The sequence below is a fragment of the Hemitrygon akajei genome, chromosome 7 (genome assembly GCF_048418815.1).
Source record: "Hemitrygon akajei chromosome 7, sHemAka1.3, whole genome shotgun sequence".
Classification (NCBI taxonomy): Eukaryota; Metazoa; Chordata; class Chondrichthyes; order Myliobatiformes; family Dasyatidae; genus Hemitrygon; species Hemitrygon akajei.
Window position 1 is genome coordinate 171,054,903 of NC_133130.1, and position 18,249 is coordinate 171,073,151.

The window sequence follows — 18,249 nt, forward strand, 5'->3', positions numbered from 1 at the left end:
AAGGAGCTTTGAGATTGGACAGAAGCCCCAGTGCATGATTACAGAGAAGACAAGTGGACACTTGTAGGATAGCTACAAGAACTGGACCACTGAAGTACACAGTGAATGTTGGAGATCAAACATGGAGACGTCATGTAGACCTGGATGCTCAGCCAAAGAACAAACCTGAGTCAACTTAATCCAACAAGATGGACACATTACCACCACTGGGCTTACTTCTCAGTGATATCATGTCACTAACAGCAATGTGACACTTGCAACCGAGAACATTGACTTTGACAAGACACCTGTCAAACCTGATGTCTCTCCACAGGTCCAAAGGTGCAATCCTGAAAATACAGAGCGCCACCCAAAAGACCGAATCTTTAGTGTAGTGGAGTTAGTTATTGTGAAAGCATAAATATTTGAATAGGATTTGTTAAAGGGAAATTGAATGTTTGTTACATATACAGTTTTTATGTTACATTAAAAGGGGAAGGAAGTGTAATGTATGGATCTATTCCTTTTAGGACGGTGACTCCCCTTAGCACTACTCATGGACTGATAACTTACCCATGTGCAGTGATCTGTTGTCTAAGCATGCACATTGATCTGTGCTCTTTCTCTCTCTGCAATGTGAATACATAAATTAAAGCCACCTCCTGCATGCGTGTTTCTATTTTAATTGATATATAGTTGCACAGGCACAACAGCTAGGTTCTTGATCAGTAAGGGCATCAAAGGTAATGGGGAGAAGGCAGGAGGATGGGGTTGAGAGGGAAAATAAATCAGCCATGATGGAACGGTGGGGCAGACTCAATGGGCCAAATGGCCCTAATCTGATCCTATGTCTTATGTAAAAATAGGAAATCCTCCATTATGTCATGGCTGATACTAATCCCTCAGACAACATCATTAAAAATAAATTATTAGGTTATATTGCTGTTTCAGGGCGTCTTCCACATCATTTCCTGTATCCCAACAATAACTTCAAAGAAACTATGGAAACTTCTTTGCCTGTGACCACAGGAGCTTACAGAGAGTTTTCAGCACAGCTCAGCGCTTTATATAATCCATCCTCCCTCCAGGGACTCTGTCTGCATCTCTCTTGGTAAAGCAGCCAATATTCTCTCTTCCATTTCCTATCAGGCAGGAGGTAAAAAGGCCTGAAAACATGGAACTCCAGGCTTAAGGAGAGCTTCAGGGGACCCAGCTCAAACTATAAGGACATCCCTTCAGAGCAGAGATGAAGAGGAATTTCTTCAGTGAAAGGGTGATGAACCTGTAGAACTGATTGCCACAGATGGCTGTGGAGACTGAATCATTGGGTATATTTAAAGTGGAGGTCAATAGGTTCTTGATTAGTAAGGATGTCAACGGTTATGGGGAGAAGGCAGGAGAATGGGATTGAGAGGAATAACAAATCAGCCATGATGGAATGGGGGGCAGGCTCGATGGGTCAAATGGCCTAATTCTGCTCCTATATTTTATGTGCTTCTATCCCACTGTTATAAGACAATTGGAGAGTTCCCTATTCCATAAGGTGGACTCTTAACCTCAGAATCTACCTCATTATGATCTTGCACCTCATTGTCTACTTGCACTACACTTTCTTTGTAACTGTAAAACTATTTGGCATTCTGTTATTGTTGCTTTGTGTAATGAATTAATCTAACAATGGTCCGCAAGTCAGGTTTTCCAATGTATCTTGGTACGTGTGATAATAATATACTAATTTACCAAACTTAACAGTACTTTGAATCCCTTTATACTCACCAGGGTCCCATTCCTAACGTTGTTCAAACTCACTGGGCTCCAATTACACTCACCTGTGCCAGTAGGAGTTCATTATATCCCTGAGTGACATCCTAAAAAAAAAAGTGAATTAAAAATGTGTTGGGGTATTAGTAGGTTTTATAATATCCAATAGTTCAGAAAGTTGAGCACCACCAATGGGCAATGGATTATTGGAGTTCTAGTATATTAGGCAGTAAGGAGAGAGCAAAGGATCAGGGCAGATTGGAAACCTGGCGTAGGCTGGGTGGGCTAAATGGATGCCAGCTGTGTCCTGTTAATTCTAGTTAAATTAAAGAACTTGTGTAATGTTCAGGCCACATTATATTTTATATTAAGACTGCAAGCTGTCCCACTTCATGTGGTTTACATAGAGTTTGTGATACAAGATCTAATTCAGAATTAGATCTTGCAATATTTAAGCTGTGGGTTTCTGGTCTCACTGGGAATATGACTATGTCTTTCTGCTTAACTGAGGATAAATGGCAATGCGCAGAGATATGTGTAAAATTGATTGAATACAGACATTTCTCAAATTTTCATAGTTAGCAGTAACATAACCAGCCATGTCCAAGTGACAATAAATACAAAATGTTGGAGAAATGCAGCAGGTCAGACAGCATCCATGGAAATGAATAAACAGTCAGTTCGGGCCAAGATCTTGCTTCAGGACTGGAAATGAAGGGGGAAGATGCCAGAATTAAAAGGCGGGGGGAGGATATGGAGCACTAGCTAGAAGGTGATAGGTGAAGCCAGGTAGGTGAGAAAGTAAAGAGCAGACCAGAAAGGAATCTGATAGGAGAAAAGAGTGAATCAGGGAGGGCCTACAGCAGAAGGTGATAGGCAGAGGTAAGAGGTCAGAGTGGGAAATAGTAGAAGAGGGGAGGGAAATGGGGATAAATTTACCGGAAAGAGAGATTGATATTCATACCACCAGGTTGGAGGCTACCTAGATGAAATATGAAGTGTTTCTCCTCCACCTGAGAGTGGCCTCATCATGGCAAAGGAGGAGGTCATGGGCCAGCATGATGGAACGGGAATGGAAATAGGAATTTAAATGGTTAGCCACTGGGAAATGCTGCTTTTGGCATTTGGAGAAGAGGTGCTCAACAAGGCAGTCTCCCGATTAATGTCAGGTCTCACTGATATAGAGGAGGCCACATAGGGAGCACCCTATACAATAGACAACTCCAACAGATTCGTAGGTGAAGTGTTGCCTCACCTGGAAGGACTGTTTGGGGCCCAGAATGGAGGTGAATGGACAGGTGTAGCATTTCTATCGCTTTCAGGGAATTGTGCCAGGAGGGAGATTCGTGGGCAGTGACGAATGGACAAGAGAATCACAGAGGGAGTGATTCCCTGCAGAAAGCAGCGAGTGGGGGGTGGCGTGTTTGGGGTAGGATCCCATTGAAAATGGCAAGTGTTGCAGAGAATAATGGATGCAAATTCGGAGTGGTAGGTGAGGATAAGAGGAACTCTCTCTATGTTAAGGTGGTGGGAAGATGGGGTGAGTACGGATGTCTGGAAAATGGAGGAGATGCAGGTGACAGCAACATCAATAGTGGAGAAAGGGAAACACCATTCTTTGAAGATGGTGAGCATCTCTGATACCCTGGAAAGGAAAGCCTCATGCAGGGGAGGTAATGGAACTGAGAAAAGGCAATAGCATTTTTATAGGAGACAGGTGAGAAGTGGTATAGTCAAGATAGCCGTGGGAGTCGGTAGGTTTATAAAAGATGTCAGTAGACAGTTTCTCTCCAGAGATGGAGACAGAGAGATCGAAAAGTGGAGAGAGGTATCAGAAATGAAGCAAGTGAATTTAAGGGCAGGATGAAAGAAGTACAAGTGAATTTGTTGAAACCGTGAAAAAGATTTTTCAGTGAAAATTAATTGTTCATAGTTCCTTGAGATTTTCAGCGTAAGATTCAAACAAATAGGGAATGTATTGTTGAAAAATTTCCCATGGCATTTTCTCTACAGAAGGGAAGAGTTTCCTGTTTCACATTCCTGTACTGTGTAATCCTTTCAAAGCACATTGCAGTTTATTAACACCGTGGAGCCATCACACAATTCACTCAGTTTGGCCCAAGTTCAAGAATTTACTTTTGTACATGTAGGAATCAGCTGCCCAATCTTTGCATACTGTGCCTAATAACTTCCATTTATATAGCACCGTTGAGATAGTGTGCCTCCCAAAGCACTTCATGGGAAGACCCAGCGAAATCTGATAGCAGGTACATATAAGACCAGGTGACCAAAGCTTGGTGAAACAAGCAGACTTCAAAGTTCAAAGTAAATTTATTATCAAAGTGCATATATACTACCCTGAAATTCATTTTCTTGCAGGCATTCATAGTGCATAGAAAGAAACACAATAGAATCAATGAAAAACCACATTCATAAGGCCATAAGATATAAGAGCAAAATTGAGCCCTTTGGCCCATTGAGTCTGTTCCAGCATTTCATCATTGCTGATCCATTTCCATCTCAGCTCCAATCTCCTGCTTTCTCCCCATATCCCTTCATGCCCTGACAAATGCCCTTAAATAAACCCAACAACTTGGACCTCCTCCCCCATTCTTCTGAAATCCAGTGAGTACAAGCCCAGAGCCATCAAACACTTCTTGTATGATAAGCCTTTCAATCGCAGAATCATTTTCATGAACCTCCTTGGAACTCTCTCAGAGAAGATTCAGAGATGGACAAACAACCAATGTGCAAATACAATAAAATTTAAAAAAGAAAATAATAAATAAGCAATAAATATCAAGAATATAAGTTATAGAGTCATTAAAAGTGAATTGTTATGTTGTGGAATTAGTTCATTGTTGAGGTGAGTGAAGTTCAGGAAAAATCTTAAATGACAGAAGGTAGAGCTATTTAAGGAAGAAATTGCAGAGCTTAAGACTTTGACATCTGAAACTGCAGCCTCCAATGATGGAGGAATTAACTGTTTTGACTTTACTATTTATCAACCTTGCCACCTTGCAATTTCTTCAGATATGAAGGAAGTTCTATACGTGGCTTGGAAACTATTTAACTTTTTAATTCTGTGCTCTTGTCCCATGAGCTCAGTCTCTCTGCTGTATTTTCCTCATTCAAGAGAGAGTTAGATAGAGCTCTTATAGATAGCGGGGTCAAGGGATATGGGGAGAGGGCAGGAACAGGGTACTGATTGTGTATGATCAGTCATGATCACAGTGAATGGCAGTGCTGGCTAGAAGGGCTGAAGGGCCTACTCCTGCACCTATTGTCTATTGTCTATTGACTCTAGGTATTCCATTCTGCACAAAGCAGGAATGAAAGTTCACTCCAGTCCAGTAGCTGTCAATCCATGTACAAGTGCGGCTCCCCATTTTTAATGGCAGCACACCAACATCCCTCCGTCCTATGCTGAATCCAAAACTTCTGCCATCTCCCTCAATTCCCACCATGGCTTAAGTAATCCACAGAAATTGATACGTGAAAGATATTTGGCAACTCTGATCAGGTTAAAACCATTAGTATTATAAATAGGTTTGAAAGTTAATATTAATCTGCAAATCATTACAATAGATTTATAACAAACACAGGAATTTCCCCTTATAATTTGCAGCTGGTGGGCATAGTTCCAGGAAGTCTAAGCTTCGTGTTTCTGAGAGAAAGCTGTTGCAAGTACATTCTGTCCAAACTGTTGACTTCATTATCATTATAAAGATAAAGATTAGCTTTATTTGTTACATGTAATCAACATCATCATTATGTGCCGTGTCATATGACGTAGGTGATCATGATCTTTGACCATGATTGTTCTTGGGCCGAAGTGCGGAAAATGGAGGAGAAATTATGCCCTCACCCTCATCTCCTCCATTTCCCACACTTCGGCCCTCACCCCATCCTCCCGTCACCACAACAGGGACAGAGTTCCCCGTCCTCACCTACCACCCCACCAGCCTCTGGATCCAGCACATTATCCTCCGCAACTTCCGCCACCTTCAACAGGACCCCAACACTAGGCACATCTTTCCCCCTCTATCTGTCTCCGCTTTCCGTAAGGATCGTTCCTCCATGACTCCCTGGTCCGCACGTCCCTCCCCACGGATTTCCCACCTGGCACTTATCCCTACAAGCGTAAGTGCTACACCTGTCCCTATACCTCCTCTCTTATCACCATTCAGAGCCCCAAACAGTCCTTCCAGGTGAGGCAACACTTCACTTGTGAGTCTGTTGGAGTCATCTATTGCATCTGGTGCTCCCAGTGCGGCCTTCTCTACATCAGTGAGACCCAACGCAGATTGAGGGACCGCTTCATCGAGCACCTCCACTCCGTCCGCCACAACAGACAGGATCTTCCGGTTGCCACCCACTTCAACTCTGCTTCACATTCCCATTCAGATATGTCCATACGTGGCCTCCTCTACTGCCATGATGAGGCCAAACTCAGGTTGGAGGAGCAACACCTCATATACCATCTGGGTAGTCTCCAGCCCCTTGGCATGAATATTGAATTCTCCAACTTCCGGTAATTCCCTCCCTCTCCCTTCCCCCTTCCCAGTTTCACTCTGCCTCCTCCTCCAGCTACCTATCACCTCCCTCATGGTTCCACCTCCTTCTACTACCCATAATGCTTTCCCCTTACATTCCTTCTTCACCTTTCCTGCCTATCCCCTCCCTGCTTCCCCTCCCCCGCCCTTTGTTCTTTCCCCTTCCTGGTTTTTCACCTGGCACCTACCAGCCTTCTCCTTCCCACCCTCCCTCCACCTTCTTTATAGGGCCCCTGCCCCCTCTCTGTTCAGTCCTGACAAAGGGTCTCGGCCCGAAACATTGACTGTTCATTTCCACGGATGCTGCCCGACCTGCTGAGTTCCTCCAGTGTGTTGTGCGTGTTGCTTTGACCACGGCATCTGCGGGGTATTTTGTTTTTACGAACATCTATGGAAAAGAACACAGTTGATGTTTCAGGCCAAGACTCTTCATCAGGACTTGTGGAAGGGAAGATTTAAACTTCTTCAGGGGAGGCATCCCTGGAAGAGACTTCACAGTGTAGTAGTCCAATCACAAGCAGGAGAAAATCTACAGATGCTGGAAATCCAAACAACTCATGATGAAAGGTCTCGGTCCAAAACATCGTCGGTACTCTTTTCCATAGATGCTGCCTGGTCTGCAATTTGTGTATGTTGCTATCTACCTGTGGTGCCACTTTCAATGAATTTTGGACCTGTATTCCCAGATCCCTTTGTTTTACTGCACTCCTCAATGCCCTACCACTCACTGTGTAAGACCTACCCTGGTTGATCCTCTCAAAAGTACAACACCTCACTCGTCTCCATTAAATTCCATCTGCCATTTTTCATCTCATTTTTCAGGCTGGTCCAGATCCCGCTGCAAGCTTTCCTCGCTGTCCCCAATCTTGGTGTCATCTGCAAATTTGCTGATCCAGTTAACCACATTATCATTCAGATCACTGATATAGATGACAAACAACAATGGACCCACCATCGATTCCTGTGCCATTCCACTAATCACAGGCCTCCAGTCAGAGAGGCAACCCTCTACTACCACCCTCTGGTTTCTCCCACAAAGCCAATGTCTAATCCAATTTACTATCTTGAAGGCCAAGTGACTGCACCTTCTTGACCATCTTCCTATGTGGGACCTTGTCAAATGCCTTGGTAAAGTCCATTTAGACAACATCCATTGTCTTGCCTGGTAACATCCTCGAAAAATCTGTAAGATTGGTTGGACATAACCTACCATGCACAAAGCTATACCCTAATCAGACCATGTCTATCCAAATACGTATATCCATTCTCTTAGAGTACCTGTCAATAACTTATGCTTACAGCTTTTCTTAAACAGCAGAACAATATTAGCTATCCTTCAATCTTCTGGTACCTCACGTGCGCTAAGGATGAATTAAATCTCTCTGCTGGGGCCACTGAAACTTCTGCACTAGCTTCCCACAGGGTCCAAGGGAACACCTTGTCAGGCCCTGGGAATTTGTCCACTCTGGTTTACCTCAAGACAGCAAACACCTCCTCTGTAATCTGTATAGGTGACTGGTTTGCTGACTGGTGTTCTGCTTTTCAATGCAAAGGGGCCCCTTTAGATGTTAATCACTGATTCTGCTATTTAAATTAATTCTTCAAAAGGATATGGAGGCCTGTTTAGTGAAAGTTTGAGAGACTAACAGGCATGACTGTCGATAAAACAAGTTGTAAAACCTCTCAGATGTCATATCTGCATTACAGTTTCAACTCCTGACTGGCTTCAGATCGAGTGCACTGGATTAACAAACTTAAATAAGATCTAGAAACAGGAGTTTCCAGCCTGGGGTTCGTGGACCACTTGCTTAATGGTATGGGTCCATGGCATATAAAAGGTTGAGAACCCCTGGCCGAGAGCTTCCCCCGACGATTTAGAGCATCCTCTCCACCTTCATAGTCATTCAACTCAACAGATCCAAATTTGGTAAAGGAGCACAGGATGTTAACATCTCACTGTTAACATCGGGACTGATTCCTAAACAAGAATTCAAATTGAATAAGTACAGCTGGCGAATTTAACTTCGGTGTCATTAGTTGTTGGAATTAAACCTCTGGATTGTGTTATAAGTCCACTGGCTCAGGAGTGTCCCACAGAGAAGGGAATGTGAGCTCCAGAATGTAGCATCTGTAATGTCCCAGCAAGCCACTTGGTTCAAACTATGAGGAATGTGCAATAAAATGCTAACTGCAGCAACATATCCTGTAACACTATATACAAAAAATTTGCCACATTAAGTATATCCTGCTTGCACATACTATACATTCCTATATTATGGCCAGTCTGCAGGAACGTCTTTTATAGTTATTTCATGCCTTTCTGATAGCATCACAGCTACCCAGAGCACTTCACACTCAAAGAAGTACCTCACAGTATTCATTTTGTACACAAAACTGACTGGTTCTTAGTACATTGGTTGAGGGAAGTGGCCAAAATAACTTCTAATACTTCTTCATAAGGGGTCCTGTTGACATTAAACCAAACAGAAGGAAGCTATTAACTTGGTCATAATCAGACTGCACAATACTGCAGTGAGCTGGCAGCTGAGACCATGGGCTTAGGCTAGGTGCAACCTTCTTTTTTAAGAAGTCTAAAGCTAATAGTTAGGTTCTATTCACTTTACACTTGTAACTGTATGGCTAAGCACAGCTCCAATACCATATTTAAATTTGCTGATGACACCACTGTTGTTGGGCAAATCAAAGATGGTGACAAATCAGCATATAGGAGGGTAGATTGAAAATCTGGCTGAGTGATGCCACAACAACAACCTCTCACTCGATGTCAGCAAGACCAAGGAGCTGATGACTGACTTCAGGAGAAGGAAACCAGAGGTCCATGAGTCAGTCCTTATAGGGCGCTCAAAGGTGGAGGGGTTTAGCAATTTTAAGTTTCTTGGTGCCTGGTATGGGAATTGTAGTTCCCTAAAATTGCAGCACTCTGCAGAGAGTGGTACGGACAGCCCAGCACATCTGTAGATATGAACTTCCCACTATTCAGGACGTTTACAAAGACAGGTGTGTAAAAAGGGCCCAAAGGATCATTGGGGACCCCAGTCACCCCAACCACAAACTGTTCCAGCTGCTACCATCCGGGAAACGGTACCGCAGCATAAAAACCAGGACCAACAGGCTCTGGGACAGCTTCTTCCACCAGGCCATCAGACTGATTAATTCATGCCGACACAACTGTATTTCTATGTTATATTGACTGTTCATATTTAACCATCTTGTTACTGTCCTGTTGTACCTACTATTTATTATAAATTACTATAAATTGCATATTGCACATTTAGACAGAGACGTAACATAAAGAATTTTACTCCTCATGTATATGAAGGATGCAAGTAATAAAGTCAATTCAATTCAATTCAATTCAATTCAATTCAATTCATAGGACCTGTCCTGGGTCAGCATGTAAGTGCAATTATGAAGAAAGTACAGCAGTGCCTCTACTTCCCTAGGAAAGATTCGGCATGGCATCTAAAACTTTGACAAACTTATATAGATAAGTGGTGCAGAGTATATTGACTGGTTGCATCACGGTCTGGAATAAGCTGCCCATTATCCTATACAGTTATAGACTAAGTTCATCTAAACATCACTCACACCTTTTTACATCAGCGGCACAGCAGTGGAAGCTGCAAACAGTTTCAAACTCCTGGGAGTGCACAGCACACACAACCTCTCATAGGACCAGAACACATCCTACAAAATCAAGAAAACTAACTGATACCCAACTGTCCGAGGAGGCTGAAGAGAACTGGACGACGCACATCAATACTCACGACCTTCTCCAGATGTGCAATAGAAAGCATCCTGACCAGCCGTATCACTGCTCGGTACGGAAACTGTACCGCAGCAGACAGGAAGGCTCTACAACGGGTAGTCAAAACTGTCCAACACATCACCAGCACCAGCCTACCCACCATCAAGGACAGGTGCAGAAAGTGCTGTAAAAGGGCCAGTAATGTCATGAAAGATCCCACTCACTCTGCTCATGGAGTTTGTCCCACCCCCATCGGGGTGGAGGCTACAGAGCATCCATGCAGGACCGACCGCCGGACTTAAAAACAGTTACTTTTCCCAATCCGATCAACATCTCCACCCGGTAAACCCACTCACTACCACTACTTTATCATTTCCTGTCAGTCACCTATGTACAGGCACACCTGTGCCCAGTGTCACTCTATGGACATACGATCAATCTAGGCACAGTATTTATATTTATTGTGTTTTTATTATGGTCTTTATGCTTATTGTGTTTTTATGCTGCAGAGGATCCAGAGTAACAATCATTTCTTTCTCCTTTACACTTGTGTACAGTTTTGGTGGATATGTAGTATCAGGCATTGCACTGGCTCATGGGCTTTCAATGGGGTTTAACTGTACTGCAGACTGCCAACTCAAAACAAAACACCAAAAAAGACTGGCTCCTCCCAGAATACGGGATTAATGTAAAATAATCTGGACCTGTACTCACTGGAGTTTAGGAGAATGACAGGGGAGTCTCATTGAAACCTATCAAATATTGAAAGGCCAAGATGGAGAGGACATGGAGAGGATGTTTCCTATAGTGAGGGAGTCTAGGACCAGAGGGCACAGGTAGAGTGGATGTGGAGAGGATGTTTCCTACAGTGGGAGAGTCTAGGACCAGAGGGCACAGATAGAGTGGATGTGGAGAGGATGTTTCCTATAGTGGGAGAGTCTAGGACCAGAGGGCACAAGTAGAGTGGATGTGGAGAGGATGTTTCCTATAGTGGGAGAGTCTAGAACCAGAGGGCACAGGTAGAGTGGATGTGGAGAGGATGTTTCCTATAGTGGGAGAGTCTAGGACCAGAGGGCACAAGTAGAGTGGATGTGGAGAGGATGTTTCCTATAGTGGGAGAGTCTAGGACCAGAGGGCACAGGTAGAGTGGATGTGGAGAGGATGTTTCCTATAGTGGGAGAGTCTAGGACCAGAGAGCACAGGTAGAGTGGATGTGGAGAGGATGTTTCCTATAGTGGGAGAGTCTAGGACCAGAGGGCACAGGTAGAGTGGATGTGGAGAGGATGTTTCCTATAGTGGGAGAGTCTAGAACCAGAGGGCACAGGTAGAGTGGATGTGGAGAGGATGTTTCCTATAGTGGGAGAGTCTAGGACCAGAGGGCACACTTCAGAATATGAGGACATCCCTTTAGAACAAAGATGAATCTGTGGAATTCATTGCCACAGACAGCTGAGAAAGCTAGGGTTTTAGTAAGGACATCAAGGGTTTATGGGAAGAAGTCGGAAGAATAGGGTTATGAGGGATGATAAATCAGCCATGATGGAATGGTGGTGCAGACTCAGTGGGCCGAATGGCCTAATTCTGTTCCTACGTCTTATGGTGTTATGGTCTAATAAAATACCACTTCCCCCTCAGTGCCTGGGGGCCTCCTCCACCCCAGTCCTGACCCTGCCATCACTGAGACTCCATTTCAGGGTCAGGGCCTATCATGTGTTTCTGAAACATGGTGGGGCTGAACTCGGCAGCACAGCCCAACCCCCAGAGACGATCAGGAAGTGGCTTTATGGTTCGTCAATGCCCCACTCAAATACTTTTCCCAGTCCTTTATAGCAGCTCGTTCTCACACCATGGGTTGTAAAGTTTCTGTATTTATAGACAGGGAACTTCCTCATGACCTGTTGTTCTCTGAAGTGTGCTAACAGTCCGGGTTACTTTTATTGCAGGACAGTTAAGCAGGAAAAATTGTGACTAACACCAAGCATTTATCCAAAGATTAATGAACATTTTTCTTTAAAAAGTCCTCTCATTATAATCATCTCACTTCAACCCTCTCCCTTCAAGCTTTACACACTCTACAGTCCTTTGTTAAGAAAATAACTTGAATATACGATGCAGGTAGGTGGTCTCTCCCAGGAGTGTAAAAGGATTCAATTTTTCCTACAGTCAGCAACATCTTGCCTTTCCTTAATTAATCCCTTGAAATTTATTTTACCAAGAAATGCTCTATTGTTGATGTCAGTGATTTTCCTCTGGTCAGACCGACCAAACAAGAGAAAAAAGGAGCTGTGTTCTTTTATATTTAATAAAATACCAACTTTTCTGGGTGGATCAATTGGATAGACTGCTTCAAGTGTAACGTACAACTGATTACAGAGCCCAAAGCTCATTGATAGGACATACACCAGTCCTCAAGGAGGGATCAGAAATGGCAAGGGAGAGCAGTTTCGACTTTCTGGGTGTCAACATCTCTGAAGATCTATCGTCACCCCAACTAATGCAATTACAAAGAAGGCACGAACGTGGTTCTACCTCATTAGCAGTTTGAGGAGATTTGGTATGCCACCAAACATTCTAGCAAATTTCTGCAGATGTACAGTGGAGAGCATTCTAACTGGTTGCATCACCGTCTGGTAATGGAGTAGCGACTGCACAAGATTGGACAAAGTTGCAGATAGTTGTAAACTCAGCCAGCTCCATCATGGGCACTAGCCTTCCCAGCATCGAGGACATCCTCAAAAGGTGATGCCTCAAAAAAGCGGCATCCATCATTAAGGACCCTACCACCCAGGATATGCCCACTACCATCAGAGAGGAGGTACAGGAGCTTGAAGAGACACACTCAATGTTTTAGGAACAGCTTCTTCCCCTCCACCATCAGATTTCAGAATGGGCAATGAGCACACCATAAACACTACCTCACTACTTTCTGCTCTATTTCTGCACTATTTATTTAATTTAATTATATACATACATATACACACAAACACAAATATAGTATATACAGTACTGTGTAAAAGTGTTAGACATATATACATATATAGTTAGGGTGCCTAAGACTTTTGCACAATACTGTAGTAATTTTATGTATTGCACTGTACTGCTGCTACAAAAAAAAAATGGCATGTGTGAGTGATGATAAACCTGATTCTGATATGGGTCTCTTTTGTGGACTGAGAGTGAGAAGGGGGCAGGGAGAGGGGAATCATAGTTGGGAAAAGGGGAAGGGGGAGAGGAGGGAGAGGGAAGCACCAGAGAGACATTCTGTAATGACAAATAAACCAATTGTCTGAAATCAGATTACCTTGCCTGGTGACACAGGGCTGGGTGTGTCTGCACCCGTGCCATCTCTGAGCTTGGCATTCCTTTACCACGTTCTAAATGATACAGGTTTCAAATGTTCCCTTTGCTTAAACAAAGAGGCAATGAGCCTTTGAAAGACAGTGTTCGTGGATCGGGCATTTATGAGCCAATGGGACATGATACAAGGTATTGCTTTCTGCACCTTGCTTGTTTTCTAAGATGTTATACATTGCTTGTTGTTCTGTGGGTTAATATTTGCTGGTAGTTTCCCATAGAACTTCCCATGGTAAGGCACAACATTCAATTTCACATCTGCCTCAGAAACTGTTGGACAAATTTAATCAATGTGCGATAGAGCATACTGACAACCGGAGTGACAGTGCGGTAATCTAGCTGCAGCAAGACAGATCACAAAGTACTCCAACGATCAGCACATCTCTGGGACTCAACTACCAAGCCCGGAGACAATCTACAACTCTCAATGCCCACAGCACGATTGTAACATCATTAAAGACCCAGCCCATCCCAGACACTGTCTCTTCAATCTCCTGCCACCTGGTAGGAGGTACAGAACCATCTTAGCCAACGTAGTGAGATTGAATGACAGCTTCTTCCCGAGGGCTGTCGTGTAGCTGAATAATGCTACTCCTCAGCTTGCCAATGTGTTCTGGACTATTGAAGTCACTTGTTGCATGTAAATATGGGATATCTTTTTTAATTAAGCCATACTGCATGCATTGCAAATGTTAGTTTTGCACGGACTGGAGCAGCACTGCAATCTCTTCCTGAGCAACGACGATAAAGTTCTATTCCATTCTATTCTACTCTATGTAAGTTCGGGATAATAAAGCTGTTTTCAATTCAGAAGTTAAACGTATATTTTTAGATTCAAACGTATCTCCTATTTCTGGAATATAAGATGATGTTTTAGAAATGGAACATAGAACAGCACAGTCCCGGTCCTTTGACCTACAATGTTGTGCTAACCTCTTAACCCACTTCAAGATCAACCTAACCCTTCCTTCCCACAGCGCCCTCCATTTTTCTGTCATCCTTGTGCCTATATAAAGAGTCTCTTAATGCCCCTACTGTATGTGCCTCTACCACCACCCCTGCCAGAGTGTTCCATGCACCCACCACTCTCTGTGTAAAAACAAACTACCTCTGACATCCTCCCCATAGCTTCCTCCAATCACCTTAAAATGATGCCCTGTCACGTTAGTGATTTCCGCACTGGGAAGAGGCCTCTGTCTGTCCACTCGATCTATGCCTCTTATCATCTTGTACACCATTATCAAGTCACCTCTCATCCTCCTTCGCTCCAAAGAGCAAACCCCTAGCTCGCTCAACCTATCCTGGTAAGACACACTCTCTAATCCAGGTGCAATCCTGGCAAATCTCCTCTGCGCCCCCTCTAAAGCTTCCACATGAGGTGATCAGAACTGAACACGATATTCCAAGTGTGGTCTAACCAGAGTTTTATAGAACTGCATCATTACCTCTCGGTTCTTGAGCTCAGTCCCCTGACTAATGAAAGCCAGCACATCTCAACCACCCTATCAACTTGCACACCCCAGGATCAAGAGGGAGGCTAGCAAAACTCAACATCATGTATCTGCAAACTGCACGTTAGCTTCTGATGGCTCTACATGAGCAGGTAATTATAGATCAACAGGCACAAAATGATGGAAGAACTCAGCAGGTCAGGCAGTATCTGTGGAAATGAATAAACAGTTGGCATTTCATCGTACATTCTGGTCATACAAGGCAAAATAATAACTAATTGCAGAATAAAGATCTCTCCCATCTACCTAGCCTCACCTATCACCTTTCAGCTAGCCTCCTCTTCCCCCCTTTATTCTGGCATCTTTCCCCTTCAATCTCAGTCCTGAAGAAGTGTCTCAGCCTGAAACATCGACTGTCTATGCATTTCCACAGATGCTGCCTGACCTGCTGAGTTCCTCCAGCATTTTGTGTGTGTTTCTTTGGATTTCCGTCGTTTGCAGACTTCCTCGTGTTCATGCAGAATAAAGTGTTACAGATGCAGAGAGAGTGCAGTGCAGGGAAGCAAAAAGGTGCAAGATCATTACGAGATAGATTGTGAGGTGAAGAGTCCAACTTATCACCCTACAGAACTGTTCACTAGATTTACAACAGTGAGTACCTGCTTTTAGGCTTTTGTATCCTCTGCGTAATAAGAGCTGGGAAAAGAGAGAGTGTTTGGCGTGTGTGGGTAAGTTTTTGATTATGCTGGATGCTTTACTGAGCCAGTGAGAAATGGAGGAGAGGTTGCTGTCTGTAATAGGCTGAGCTGTGTCAAAGTATGCTAAGGTTTTTCATGAACCTGCTCTGGACCCTCTTCAATGCCAGCATATCCCTTCTAAGATAAGTCTGAAAAAGTTCACAGTCCATCAACACATAGTCGAATCCATGAACACAAAACCACAGTAACATCCTCCAACATCACTGACATCATTGAAAGAGAGGGGTGCCACACGAGGTAGGGAGGCCTACCCTATTGCCACAGCGAGCCACACAGCAATAGGCCACTCACAGACTCCATCTCCGGCACTGATCAAAAGGCAGTTGGCACTGAAACTCTCACTCACCTTCGCCTTCCACGTGCACCTCGATGTCTCAATCTTCCTCAACATTTTAATCAGCAAAGTGTTTTTGTGAGTTATATGTACTGTGCTGAGCACCTTGGTCTGGAGGAATGTTGTATCATTTGGCAGTAAACATGTTCACACTTGAATGACAATAAACTTGAACTTGAATTTCTAGGTCAATGGGACCGGGCAAAAAAGCAGTTCAGCACAGAACCGATGAGCTGAAGGGCATGCTTTTGTGCTGTAGTGCTCTATGATTCTAATCAACTATGGTGAAGTTCACCATGATAAAGAACGAGAGTAAGTAAGTAGATGGTAAATAAATAAGGTACAGGCAGTAAATTTGGGTTATTAAACCTCACAAGATAATTTCAGTGAAGTTTTACTGTACACTCTTGGGGTAGGGACTGTAAACATTAAATCACTGAGCCTAATAATTCAGAGGGCTGGTCTAACAATCCACAGACAGGTATTCAAACCCCACTATGGAACTTGATTGATTAATTAATAACCTGAAATTGTTTAAATAAAAAAACTCCTGCGATTTCTATTGTGTTCACTATTTCCCACAATGGGAAGAAGCTTGCCATGTTTTCCCAGTCTAGCGTGCATAAGAGTCCATGTGGTTAACTTCTAACCACTCTCTGGAATGGCCTAGCAGGTCACTCAGTTGTACCATAACTGAAGGACCTTCAGCACCTCCTTGAGGCCAGTTCAGGGGTAAGATGTTAGACTTCAAGGTATCAATTGTATTTCCTGAAAAAATATTTTTGGAAAAAGCTGTATCACCATACCTAGTTCTTGGCCAAGTTGAAGTCTACACTGGTTACAAAGAAACAGATGGTGGGCATTTAATATGATCTTATCACTAATATCACTATCGCTAACACACATGACTTTGGACTGTGGGAGGAAACCAGAGCACCTGGAGGAAACCAACATGGTCACAATGAAAATGTACAGGCTCCTTGCTCGTACCATTGGTCTTCCACAGGGGCTTCCTGTCATCGTTGGACATGATGGACAACAACACACACCTTACAGGCAGTGGTGAGAACTGAACCCTGGTCACTGATCACTGGCTGGTGCTGTAAAGCGGCACGCTAACCGCTACACTACCCTGTCCCCCACTATACTACTGTGCCATCCCCTCGTAATTTGGATGAACTACCAGAAATGGTGGGTGAGTGTGGTGAACTACATATACCTGTCTGGACACGCCCCCCCCAACTGACTGCTCCTGTGGCTCCTCCCACAGACCCCTGCTGACTGCTCCTGTGGCTCCTCCCACAGACCCCGGTATAAAGGCGATTGGAGGCACTGCTCCTCCCTCAGTCTCCAGGATGCTGTGTGGGGTCGCTTGCTGCTTGTGCTTTCTTCCAGCCAATAAAAGCCTACCTTAACCCACGTCTCCGAGAGTTATTGACGGTGCATCAATGAGGCAGGCACATTGGCAAAATTTAAAAGCCGTTTAGACAGCCCAATGGATTGTAAAATAGCAGCAGCAGCAGCTTACTGCTGTAAAAGTCATGGACACCCAGTTGGATAACACCCAACAGTTGTCGTTTCACATAACGTATTTCACTCAGAGGATGAGGATTTAAATCCAACTCAGACTGGCAGTAGAAACCTTTTCTCTGTTTGCCAAAATACCACAGTGCAAGATGCAATCAGATTCCTCCCCCATGAGCCGCAATTGTTTCTGATGACATGGTGCACCAGGGCAACGGTGTAATATTGACCAACATCTGCACTACTACACCCAAGGCAGGAAATCCCTATTATTAAGGAGGTGGGAATATTGGAACAGGAGAAGTTTTACATTACACAGTGATATTAAGAACCTTTGCGTATCTTCACTTTATTCCCACGGTTCTCTTGCTGTAGTTTCTTTTGAAGTGTTCTCTCTGAAGCTAATTACTTTATTTGTTTTATTTAGAGAATTAGCGTGGACAAGCCCTTCCAGCCCTTTGAGCCACACTGCCCACCGATTTAACCCTAGCCGAATCACAGGACAATTTACAATGAGCAATTAACCTGCGTCTTTGTGTGAGGAAACCGGAGCACCCAGAGGAAACCCACACTCTCACAGGAAGGATGCTCATACGCACTTCTTGCAGGCGGTGTCGAAATTGAACTCTGAACTCCGATGCCCCAAGCCAGATGTTACGTTACCACAGCGTCTCTTCAATTGCCGGACAGAATCAGCGTATAATGTGATACTGAACTGCAGGCAGCAGGTTTTCAGTGAGTTTAGCCTCCAGTCTTCTCAGCC

The 18,249-nt window shown here is 43.9% G+C and overlaps 1 protein-coding gene across 1 annotated transcript in view; it reads right to left on the reverse strand.

Annotated features, from left to right (window-relative positions):
* Window positions 1-290: 290 nt before the first annotated feature.
* The window catches only part of LOC140730163 (uncharacterized), a 74,044-nt gene continuing 56,085 nt past the window's right edge, over window positions 291-18,249 (reverse strand). Inside the window, exons 9-10 of the mRNA XM_073050289.1 lie at window positions 1,809-1,847; window positions 291-329 (exon numbers count right to left, since the gene is read on the reverse strand). Of these exons, the coding sequence (XP_072906390.1) occupies window positions 291-329; window positions 1,809-1,847 (78 nt within the window). The remainder of the gene's footprint in view (window positions 330-1,808; window positions 1,848-18,249) is intronic.